We start from the raw sequence: 12,319 nt of genomic DNA, 5'->3' as shown, positions 1-12,319 counted from the left end.
AGTGTGAATAATTGCAATAACATACTTCAGAGTTTTACTGCTTAATTATTTTTCCTTTACTTCTCCTGAGTGATTTAGGGTCAACTGCCACAACCTAAATCTTTTCACTCAAAAGTCAAGGTTTTGATACCACCATCTAGTGCAAAAGGCAGAGGAGGCCAATTTCATCTAGCCAAAATAATTGTTTTCAAATAAGACTGATTAGCTAAATGAGGTGTTACTGCATGGCTGGAACAAAAGCCTGCACACCTACAAGCCCTTAGCGGATAAGACCCCTGGGGGAGTAGTCTAGGGCATTCGGGGACGGAGTCCTAACTCAGTCACGTGGAGTCTACACACTGAAACAGCTTGAACAGCAAGTTCAGGAAAACCCTATCTGGGGAAGAACAGAGGTTTAACAACATGGGTCGTAAACCTGTCTGAGAAGCTGAGGCCTTCTGGCAGAGCTGTGATTGTTTCTGGTGTTTGAAACGACAGTTCCTCCGGGGGTTCCCACTGACTAGACTGGATACATCACATCCTCTAGTATATACACCAGTTCTAATTATGTGGCTGGGCCTTTACTATAAACTGCAATCTAAAGAGGAAGAAATCTGGATAAATCACTGGAACTATGCAGCCAAAGTTGTTTGAAGATGCTTCACATTCACAACTACAATACATGTGTTGTTATAAAGTCTCTTAAATGGCAAGTATGTTTTATTTCATATACAGTATATTACATTTAGCTGAATTGTTCAGACAGATCTCAGTGTGGGTTTGATTGATTGGCAGATATGGGTTAATCCACACACACACACACACACACACACACACACACACACACACACACACACACACACACACACACACACACACACACACACACACACACACACACACACACACACACACACACACACACACACACACACACACACACACACACACCACTGTATTTGTGGCATTTCTGCAGGAGCTTAAACTAAGTGGAGCCACACCCTTATTCTGGCCTCGCTAGATATCAGGCCCACTAGGTTTGTCTGTTAAATAGATAGTACTGCCAGAGGACATTAAACTCCACTTGTTTAAATGGCAGAGGTCTAAAATACACTCCTATTTGCAATTATGTCATTGGTGCTCCAATGGAACAGCTGCGTGTGTGTGTGTGCGAGTGTGTTTGTGTGTAAGGGTTTCCAGGGTTAGCCACCCACCATATTAATGTGGTGTGTAGAGGACACACCCTTTTAAACAACAATCAAGTCACTATGGCAATGCTAGCAGGGCCCAAGAACCAGGGGCAGGGAGTACTAATGCTGCCTGCTATCCATCTGATCTCAGTACTGCAGCCCATGGTCCTGTTGTCCTGTAAATACAGTCTGGCATAATTCACAATAAAATTGGGTCAAATTGCATTTGCACTGTTTGTTTGACTTAGGACCAGCTTGAATAACCTGCTGTTTCATACTATGAATGCAGATATCATTCATAAGTTATAGTCTAGACTGCAGTTTGCTATGAGTGCTCGAGAGAATCACTCTTGAGAGAGTTTTAATCAGGCTACAGTACACGTTTTCTCAGTTAGATTTGAATCACATTTCCCATATGGACATGATTCAGAAGAAATATGCCTTGCGAATGTCAATATGTGATACTTCACATTGTTCAGGGGGCAGTTAAGTTCCATTATGAAGGCGGTAATGTGAGAGTGCTACTGAAGAGTACAGGCAGGTGGCAAAGCACACAGGCGGCAGATACACCATTAGCAGCAAACAAACAAGTGACCTTAAAACATACAGGTGCCCCAAGAGCCCTGTCATAGCATGCTGTTGGATAACTGTCGAAGGGACCCCATAACCCATCAACTGTCTGAGACCATAAACAATACTCTGACCTGCTGCATCTATCTACTTCATCTCATAGCAAGAAAGTGTGAATTACTCAGACAGTCAGACAGACAGGTCTACTGGTCTGTGGGGTTAGCTGCCCCGCCCCACCTCGCCTAGACAATTATGGTAGTGGAAACACTTTGAGATCAGATGTAATCTGGGTGGGTCCTGGTCAAGGAGGTACCCAACCACCCATAATCTAGCTGTGAGGTTTTTAATAGCTCTGTTTTCTCTTCTGTCATCGTGCTGCACTGTGCAAATATTCTCCGTGCTCTGTGCACTCGTTGAGTCCCGTGGCTTTAAGGACAAGCTGGGCTGTAGCACAGACCTGTAATTTAGATTGGCAGCGGATGCTGTATAATCATCATCCTCCAAAAAGTTATTCTGAACAGCCAGAGACGGCCAATGGGTCGACCTGGCTCTGTGGGGAACGCCAAATGAGTGCAGTGACTAGGGAAGAGAAAGACACAATGCATTCTTTTGATCCGGACAGATGGTAACATCTGAGCGCTGGGCTAGGCTGCCGTGATGGTCGCTTTATAATTATACACAGTGGGGATATCATGGTCGCCAATCAATGATTCTATGGTTCTCTGTTGACTCTTCTCAATATTTATTCACCAAGTTGGGTCAGACCAGACAACCAATGTCTATCTCTCAACACTCAGATGTAAATGGGTTAGGCATACTGAGTGACTAAAAGGGTTCCTCTCATTCTGATTAGTGATAGCACCAGTCAATCTCGCCATTTGTTCAATAGGATTGCTGAATGGTAGGAGACCCTACGTCTAAACCAGTCTGGGAAGTCAAATGGCTACTCTATCAATCAATTAGTGGGTAACCACAAACTACAGAGAGGATTTCCTTCTGTCTGTAACCTTTCTTTTCTCAGGGGCCTCCCGAGTGGCACAACAGTCTACGGCACTGCATTTCAGTGCTAGATGTGTTCCTACAGATCTGGGTTTGATCCCGGGCTGTGTCGCAGCCAGCCGCGACCTGGAGACCAATGAGGTGGCCCACAATTGGCCCAGCATCATCCGAGTTAGGGGAGGGTTGAGATGTCCTTGTCCCATTGTGTTTTAGCGACTCCTTGTGGCTCTCTCTCTCTCAACCCCCCCAATTTTTTAAAACTGTATCACTAGCTGACTAGCTAGTAAGGATACACACACACACACATATAATTAATAATATATATATATTGTGAGAAACAGTATACAGTAAATCTCATCGATCTACTTGGGTATCTGTCTGTCAGTCATTTTCAACCTATAGCTCTTTTTGATGGGATCTAGTGTGTTGCTCTGGGCTTGTCATGATCAGTGCTCCCTCTGTTGGTGAGCAGAAGAAAGTTCTACAAACCACTTCAATGATTTGATTTACTCAGCTACAACTCCAGGCTAATCATGTTATTTTCTGTCCCGTCTGTTGCAGGGTTCGACCTGATGGAATACTTCAAAGTGGAAAACATACTGGGACCAAGGTTTGATGAGGGCCAAAGCTCCTATGTTCGACTAGGGACCATGCCTATTGTACAACAGACAGAGTGAGTGAACAATTCTTAGTAGGGCTACATTTAATTCCCAGGCTGCAGCGTACATTGATTGAGTTGAGTTGAGTTTCTGACAGGTCTTCCATCACAATCTTCCTATCCTAATACAAAGTGAAGACACATTTCAACTGTTTGAGGGCAGGGGAAGTCTAGAAAAAAAGCGTCTTTATTGATAACACCAACACGTTTCTACCTTTAGGTTTACACAAGGAGCCAAATTCCTTACTTTTTTTCTACTAATTGGTCTTTTTACCAATCAGATCAGCTCTTTGACGATGATTGGACAAAATTCAGAATTGGGCTGCTTGTGTAAACGCTTTTACAGGCCATATTTTAAAATGGCCTCCAATGGGTTCAGGGGTTATGATACTGATGGTTTTTATGGCTGTGGCTACCAGCACACCGAAGCGGGTATAACATTGCATTTCAACATAACACATTGGGGGTGATGAAACAACAGAGCCCCATTCATTTTCAATGGAGGGAAGTGTAGTGAGTGGGGGACCGTTGGGGAAAGCTGAACTTTATGCAATATTGCAACGCTACTGACCAATCTAAGCTCACAATAGCTTCCAGACCCTACTGGATTGGCTGTTGATACCTAGCACTACCTAGCTTGCTAGCATCCACATGAGATTATAGCTAGAGTGGCTATCCAAATAACTGTTGTTGACCCCTATAGCATTTTAGCTAAGCTTAACCCTAACCCTTTTCCTAACCTTAACCTGCTGCCTTAATTCTACTAACCTGCTACGTGAAGTCACTTCTGTCCGTTGCTGGGTACGCTTAGCTACAGTTGTCAACAAATCATCAGTCTCGACACACCATCAGTATCATCACACCTGTAATAATAGTTTTCATCAACTTCCACTGCTTTACAAGAGTTGCCCAATTTCATCTTCACTTCAGTTCACTCCTCAGTTTTAGTGATGGGTGTTTTTGAACAGTCCTTGCTCCCATCCCTACCCCTTTGAAGTTGACATTAAAAACTGGTTAAAGGTAAGGTCTAGTGTTAGATTATGGTTAGGGTAAGGGTAGGGTTTAAGGTTACGGTTAGGGTTTAGTGTAGGGACATCCAAAGGATCCGGCTAGCACTCTTTTTGAATGGCTCTTTATGGTGAATGTTAGGAACCGAATCACATCGGTGATTGACTACTTGATTTGCATACTGATTTGCATATTTGCATTAAGCATTTTGAGCCATGTGGGAGCCAAATTATGCTATTATTTTATGTGAACAGAGCAAGATGATGCCGCTCACTGAAAATAACTCGGAATGCCCATCACTATTCAATTCATGCGCACAATGGTTGGAGAGTGAGGTAGTGGCAGTGTTCCCAATTCGCTTTATCCTAATAGAAAGGATAAATGCTGCACACACTGCAGATTAAACAGTTGGATTTGTTATGCTATATGTCTTCGAGTAGCTATCAAAGCAACACGTTTTTCTAAATTTACTTGTGAGGGATTTAGGATGCAAATGCCCATTTTGTCTCCTCCTAGGACCCGAGGTGGGCATTCGCCGTCATTTGTTGCTTTTCACAATAAATGGTTGATTGGTGAAGTTGGTTGCCCATTGTATCACCAACAGTTGCTGAATATTGAGGTGACAGGCAGCCTCGGCCTACTTTTTAACCATTCATTGTGAAAGTTGACGGAAATGGCACGAATCCTGCGACATCGTGCAACTGGTGTATATACACCAAACAGATATATTGTAGTAAGAATGACATGCAGGCCTACCGATATACACCAAACAGATATACTGTAGTAAGAATGACATGTAGGCCTACATATATACACCAAATCAAAATAAAATAAAATAAAAAATTATTTATATAGCCCTTCGTACATCAGCTGATATCTCAAAGTGCTGTACAGAAACCCAGCCTAAAACCCCAAACAGCAAGCAATGCAGGTGTAGAAGCACGGTGGCTAGGAAAAACTCCCTAGAAAGGCCAAAACCTAGGAAGAAACCTAGAGAGGAACCAGGCTATGTGGGGTGGCCAGTCCTCTTCTGGCTGTGCCGGGTGGAAATTATAACAGAACATGGCCAAGATGTTCAAATGTTCATAAATGACCAGCATGGTCGTATAATAATAAGGCAGAACAGTTGAAACTGGAGCAGCAGCACAGTCAGATGGACTGGGGACAGCAAGGAGTCATCATGTCAGGTAGTCCTGGGGCATGGTCCTAGGGCTCAGGTCCTCCGAGAGAGAGAAAGAAAGAGAGAATTAGAGAGAGCATATGTGGGGTGGCCAGTCCTCTTCTGGCTGTGCCGGGTGGAGATTATAACAGAACATGGCCAAGATGTTCAAATGTTCATAAATGACCAGCATGTTCGAATAATAAGAAGGCAGAACAGTTGAAACTGGAGCAGATATAGTGTATTAAGAATGACATGAGGGTCTACATATATACACCAAACAGATGTAGTGAGAATGACATGTAGGTCTACATATATACACCAAACGGATGTAGTAAGAATGACATGTAGGTCTACATATATACACCAAACAGATATACTGTAGTAAGAATGACATGTAGGCCTACATATATACACCAAACAGATATACTGTAGTAAGAATGACATGTAGGCCTACATATATACACCAAACAGGTATACTGTAGTAAGAATGACATGTAGGTCTACATATATACACCAAACGGATGTAGTAAGAATGACATGTAGGCCTACATATATACACCAAACACATATACTGTAGTAAGAATGACATGTAGGTTTACACATATACACCAAACAGATATACTGTAGTAAGAATGACATGTAGGTCTAGAACAGTAGATATTCTTCAGTGACCTACTGTACAATCCTGTGATAATGCATTCATGTAGTGTGGATGAGGTGATTGATTGGCAACCCTCTGTGCTGTTGATGTTTTCCAGAGATGTGTTCCCTCAAGGTCTGCCAGATGAATATGCTTTTGTGACGACTTTCAAGTTCAGGAAGACCTCGAGACGAGAGGACTGGTACCTCTGGCAGATCTTTGACAAGTATGGAATTCCACAGGTGGGTTATCGTAGTGCTGTGTGTGTGCGCACATCAGCATATTCCATGCTGAGTCTATTTGATTGCCAGTTGCTGGGCTGGCATGCAGACAGAGAGGCATGATTATTATTTTCCTATCATTGAATATCAGAGAACATGTTATATTTGCCCAGGGGTGCAACTTTGGTTTTCGAATTGGGGGGGACATATTATTATAATAATTTTTTATGCAGTCAGATAAACACTCCGAACAGCCTACCAGACCGCTTGGAGGCATCTGCATGGTCCTAAAGCACACCGTCCCTCGTTTTGTATCACATGCATTTGAGAAACCTTTCATTATTAACACATTCAACTTTATTCACTTGATCCTTCCTCCGTCGTTCCTACCCAGGTGTCTATCCGTCTGGACGGTGAGAACAAGGCAGTGGAATACAATGCAGTGGGGCTGACCAAAGACGCAGTGAGAGCTGTGTTCAAGAACGAGGAGGTGGACAACCTGTTCGACAGGAACTGGCACAAGATCGCCCTGAGCGTCGAGGCCAAGGCTGTGTCTCTCTACCTGGACTGCAAACTCATTCAGACCCTGCCCATCGGGGACAGGGAGGACATCGATATCCACGGGAAGACTGTGATCGGGAAGAGGCTGTACGACAGCGTGCCCATTGATGTGAGGGCTGGGTGTTTTTTATAAGGGTTGAGCTTAAGAGCAGTGGGAAGATCAGGGGAATGGAAGTATGCTACCGTATGTGGTGGAACAACATGGTGGATTAAGGAAATACTCTCTATATTGTATTTCTAGACGACAGATGTGGGATTTTAATTTCATCACTCTTGTTGCTGAGAATTCTTGCACAGCAGGAAATGTACACTTGTAGTGTATTCAAGGTTTAAAAAGGGTCCTAAAGTTTGTAATTTCCACTTTGAAATGACGGACTTGATTTGATTTGCCCTAATGAAAAATGTATCAACCCCTACAAAAATGGCCAAATATTATAATGCAGATAATAATTGTTGCAGGACTATTTTCCTACTGTAGAAAACTGGCTCAAATTAAGATCCTACATCTGTAGTGTGCATCTTGTGATTCTGTGTTCATTTACTGTACTGTAGCGTACGTTTAGATAACTTTGTGACTTTCTGTCCCTGCAGTTTGACCTTCAGAGAATGATCATCTACTGTGACTCCAAACACGCTGAGCTGGAGACCTGCTGTGATCTGCCCACCGGGCCGGTGAGTCAGACAGTCAGACAGACAGACAGACAGAAAGACAGGGCACCTGTCTCTGTGGTAGTCCACTCCAGGAGCATGTCTGCCACGTTTCTCATACTCACCTTACAGTGGTAGGCCACTCCAGTGAGTCAACCAATCATCTGTCACTGTGGTGGGCCTGGACCACTCTGCTGGACAGAATGTCTATCATACCTCACTGCTTCCTGAGAGACATCTTTCCTTTTTCTCCTTTTCGCTGTTCTGTACAGTTACCTGGCTCACCTTCAAACGGTAACACTGTTTTTTAATTCCAGTGCCCCAAGAAGGTGGTGACGGAGGCCCCTCCCATAGAGATTCCCACCCCCACCCCTGCAAGGGAGGAGCAGCAGAGAGGACCCCAGGCGGTCAACTGCTCATGTCCCGCTGGAGAGAGGGTAAGATCTATTATAAAATGGGGGGTTAAAGACCTGAATGCTGATTGGCTGAAAGCCGTGGTATATGAGACCGTATATCACGGGTATGACAAAACATGTATTTTTACTGTTCTAATTATATTGGTAACCAGTTTTTCATTAGCAATAAGGCACCTTGTGCCTAACAACAGCCCTTAGCCATGGTATATTGGCTATATACCACACCCCCTCCCGCTTTATCACTTAATTATAGGTCATAGCTCCTCTATATCAATGGTCATGTGTTTTACGGTTTCCAAAAATCTGTTTATTTAAAGGGATAGTTAGTGATTTTGGCAATGTGGCCCTGTATCTACTTCCCCAGAGTCAGATGAACCATTTTATGTCTATGTGTGCAGTTTGAAGGAAGTTGTTAACCAGCGCTAGTGCCTATTGCTAACTAGCATAAGGACTGGAAGTATACCCATAGACTTGCAGTCATTGCACTAACCCTAGTTAGCATGGCTCGCAAAACTACCGCTAACTTCCTTCGTACTGGACACAGAGACATAAAAATTGTATTCATCTGACTCAAGGAAAGTAGACATAGGGCCTCACTGACGAAATTCAGATGTATCCCTTTAATGTTTCACTCATTTGCAAAAGATATCTTATTTTCAATGTGACTACCTGATGTAATAATGGATCAATAAATGTTCCTTCCTCACAGGGAGAGATCGGTGTACCTGGCGTTGCCGGGCCCAAGGGTGAAAAGGTCATCGAACGCTCCTCCTAAGCTATATCTCATGTGTGATACAACAATATTCCTATTTTGTAGATCTATTTCTCTGGGCTCGTTCTTGTGCTCTGTCATAATGTCACATGCCTACTCTTACAGGGTGATACTGGTGCTCTGGGAGCGGCTGGACCTTCTGGCCTCAAGGGAGCCAAAGGAGAAACTGTATGAAAACATTACTGTGACAATGTCAAACATACTGTCCCATTTACTTATCTGCTATCTTAATTTGACCCTGTTTCTCACAGTAGGGAAATGATCCTGCAGAAACAGGAAATGCGAATTATTATGGGGATTTAGTTAATGGACATTTTTGTTTTTTGATTCGTTAGGGCAAATCAAGTCTGACAGAGGACAGAGGAAATTACAAACTTTATGGCATGTATTTCTGGATGCCAAGGGAAGCCTGCCCCCCACCCCCCACAAAATATATATATATACAGTGGGGCAAAAAAGTATTTAGTCAGCCACCAATTGTGCAAGAACTCCCACTTAAAAAGATGAGAGAGGCCTGTAAGTTTCATCATAGGTACACTTCAACTATGACAGACAAAATGAGGAAAAAAATTCCAGAAAATCACATTGTAGGATTTTTTATGAATTTATTTGCAAATTATGGTGGAAAATAAGTATTTCATTTAAGTTTTCAATTTGCATTGAAAATTCTCAGCGACAACAGAATATCGAATTAAAATAGCAGATCTGTACGGGCCTGGCATTTGAAAGATAAACAGTTGATAGTAAGCATACTAAACAGTCATATTAGAACATAGCTTGTTGACCTCATATTGGAGTGTTTTGTTGTAGTGTGTGAGGTATATATGATACAAATCAATCATGTTTAAAGTTCCTGCTAGATGATGTGTTACTCTACATAGATATTAGACTTCCAAGGTTCCGTTATCTTAAGTGGCACCTCCTTTATCTTGTCTGCTGTCTTTCTCCAGCCTCGATAATAATTGATCCATGTCGATTGATTATTTGCAGGGCAAAGTAATATCTGTCAAGGGAGACAGAGGTGAGAAGGTAAGGCCATGGTTTTGACAGTGAACCTCCTCTCGTCATGAGAATAATAACAATAACAGTGCATGGGCATCATCATATCCTAACCCTCTTCAACCAAAGATGCCTGTCTCATTGGATCTATCACACGCATTTAACAAAGACAGAATTGCATCTCCTAAAGTACAGTGGCACTGTAGAAAACCAGTATTCTTTTTTTCTTCGGGAATACCACACCATTTTTTGGGATTAGGAAAATGGCCCTACATGTCATAGTGAGAATTACAGGACTGTTGGCCACAGAGGAAGTGTAGCACAGAGGACAAGCACAGAAACATTTCAGTTGAACGTATTAAATTGTACAACTGACTAGGTATCCCCCTTTCCCTTTCCCATGCAGACGCCCACCTGCTCCATTAGAAACACACCATTTAGTTCTGTTAAACACACACACACACACACTGGCGTCGCCCAGTTCAGACTACACTAAATCTGGGTTCAAATAGGAACCCAGAATTAGGAATTTGACTTTTTTAGTAGTTTTGTTTGCTGGAATGAGCTTGCCTGGTAGATAGTTCCAAAACCACACCAATCTGGCACTCTAGCCAGGGAAGTGAAAGGGGTACCTAATCAGTTGCACAACTGAAGGCGTTCAACCAAAATGTGTCTTCCGCATTTTACCCAACCCCTCTGAATCAGAGAGGCTCAATCAAGCACTCCAAGTATTTGTAAAGCGTTAAATACTTTCTGAACCCAGGTCTAGTGCTGACAGCTGCACCTGTAGCGAGTGTGCTATCATTTCAAAATGCACGCGACATGTAGGCAGGGTAACCTCCCGCCTTGATATCCACAGTGTTAGGACTCCACATCAACAGTCTCAACGTCGTGGACTCACTCCAGCCATGTTGACTCACAACACAAGCAGACACCCTTAGCTAAAAAAAAAGATGCATGCCTGAATCCTGGCTATTTATTTATTTGTGGACATGATGTGGTGGTGGAATTCCCAGAGCTAGTTGGAGAAGTGAAGGGAATTTCTGCTTCTATACTATTTATTTATCTGTCGCTGTCTGCAAAACCCTTAGAAATAGAACGACTCTTCTATTTCATTCTATTTCTGGAAAATCCATGTTTCTACTATAGGGTTTTTACAATTCTGTTTGTGTCAACTTTACAGACAGAATGCAAAACTTGTGGTTAATTAGTACACCCACAGGTGTGGTCAGAATGGACATGCTGGCACATTGACTTGTAAGTGGTAAAAGTGAATTCATCATGCTCTGCTTGCTACTGTAGTAAATACATCCTCAACAGTCTAGACTAGACGATCGTACAAAAGTGTTTTGTGTACAATATCCTTTCATTATAGGCTGCAATTGGTTGTATGAAGATTTTTGTTGCAATGCTGCTCTCTTTTGAGGAAGACGGGACCTGCGTCAAAGTGATACGAGCTCTGAGAGTAATGAAAGGGTAACATTTTGACTTCTAAAGAAAGTGATTTATGAAGTGAAGCCACAGCGAAGTCTTTCTGCTGGTCGAAGGCTTAGTGGCACTATGTAATTAAACACTCCCACTTTTCTCTTCTAAGGCTCTAAATGCTTTGGAGGGATTCCTTGGCACAAAGAATGACATCAGAGCACAAACCAAAACTACAATGTTAAAAGGCTACAAAAATGTTTGAAGCCATTGTTCCTTGAGGAGTTTGAGATTGGGTTGGCTGTGTGTGAGTGAGGTTGAGTTAAGGTTGAGTTTGGCTGTGTGTGAGTGAGGTTGAGTTAGGGTTGAGTTTGGCTGTGTGTGAGTGAGGTTGAGTTAGGTTGAGTTTAGCTGTGTGTGAGTGAGGTTGAGTTAGGGTTGAGTTTGGCTGTGTGTGAGTGAGGTTGCGTTAGGGTTGAGTTTGGCTGTGTGTGAGTGAGGTTGAGTTAGGGTTGAGTTTGGCTGTGTGTGAGTGAGGTTGAGTTAGGGTTGAGTTTGGCTGTGTGTGAGTGAGGTTGAGTTAGGGTTGAGTTTGGCTGTGTGTATGAACTGACCTCTGCGTTTAGAACACTGTGGGTCTTCGAGAAGCGGACCAGACCGCTATTATAGTTTGGCCCCCAACACCATTGTTCAAAAGTTGTGTACTAACTGTTCGTCCTTGCTTGGTTATGCACAGTGTGTGTATTCTGTTTTGTCCTAAAAGCTGTTTTTATGTTGTATTTTGGTGTGTGTACTACATGTTCTAACAGTAATCTACTAATCCCTGTTCAGGAAGTGAACCCCACCATATTGTCTCACAACACGTCGCCGCTGTCAGCATCTGTTACGCCATTACGCCTAGGCATCAGCGATGTCCAGCCACCCTAACCTTCTCTCCTCTCTCTACAGGGTGATCTCGGGAGACGGGGGACATCCGGCGATGAAGGATCCAAAGGGGAGAAGGTGAGTTGATCCTTAAGAGTCTTGCTTTCGCACTGTTCTGCACCTCTCAGGACATGTCTGTCACAGAGGTGA

General features: G+C 43.0%; 1 protein-coding gene across 1 annotated transcript in view; it reads left to right on the top strand.

Annotated features, from left to right (window-relative positions):
* LOC109903522 (collagen alpha-1(XXII) chain) overlaps window positions 1-12,319 on the top strand; it is a 60,931-nt gene that overhangs the window by 18,820 nt on the left and 29,792 nt on the right. The window contains exons 6-14 of the mRNA XM_020500291.2: window positions 3,300-3,411; window positions 6,325-6,448; window positions 6,822-7,097; window positions 7,580-7,660; window positions 7,954-8,073; window positions 8,762-8,806; window positions 8,930-8,992; window positions 9,815-9,853; window positions 12,194-12,247. Coding sequence (XP_020355880.1) covers window positions 3,300-3,411; window positions 6,325-6,448; window positions 6,822-7,097; window positions 7,580-7,660; window positions 7,954-8,073; window positions 8,762-8,806; window positions 8,930-8,992; window positions 9,815-9,853; window positions 12,194-12,247 — 914 coding nt within the window. The remainder of the gene's footprint in view (window positions 1-3,299; window positions 3,412-6,324; window positions 6,449-6,821; window positions 7,098-7,579; window positions 7,661-7,953; window positions 8,074-8,761; window positions 8,807-8,929; window positions 8,993-9,814; window positions 9,854-12,193; window positions 12,248-12,319) is intronic.

This window comes from Oncorhynchus kisutch, linkage group LG14 (assembly GCF_002021735.2).
Source record: "Oncorhynchus kisutch isolate 150728-3 linkage group LG14, Okis_V2, whole genome shotgun sequence".
Classification (NCBI taxonomy): Eukaryota; Metazoa; Chordata; class Actinopteri; order Salmoniformes; family Salmonidae; genus Oncorhynchus; species Oncorhynchus kisutch.
This window is presented reverse-complemented; position numbering and strand designations above follow the sequence as displayed.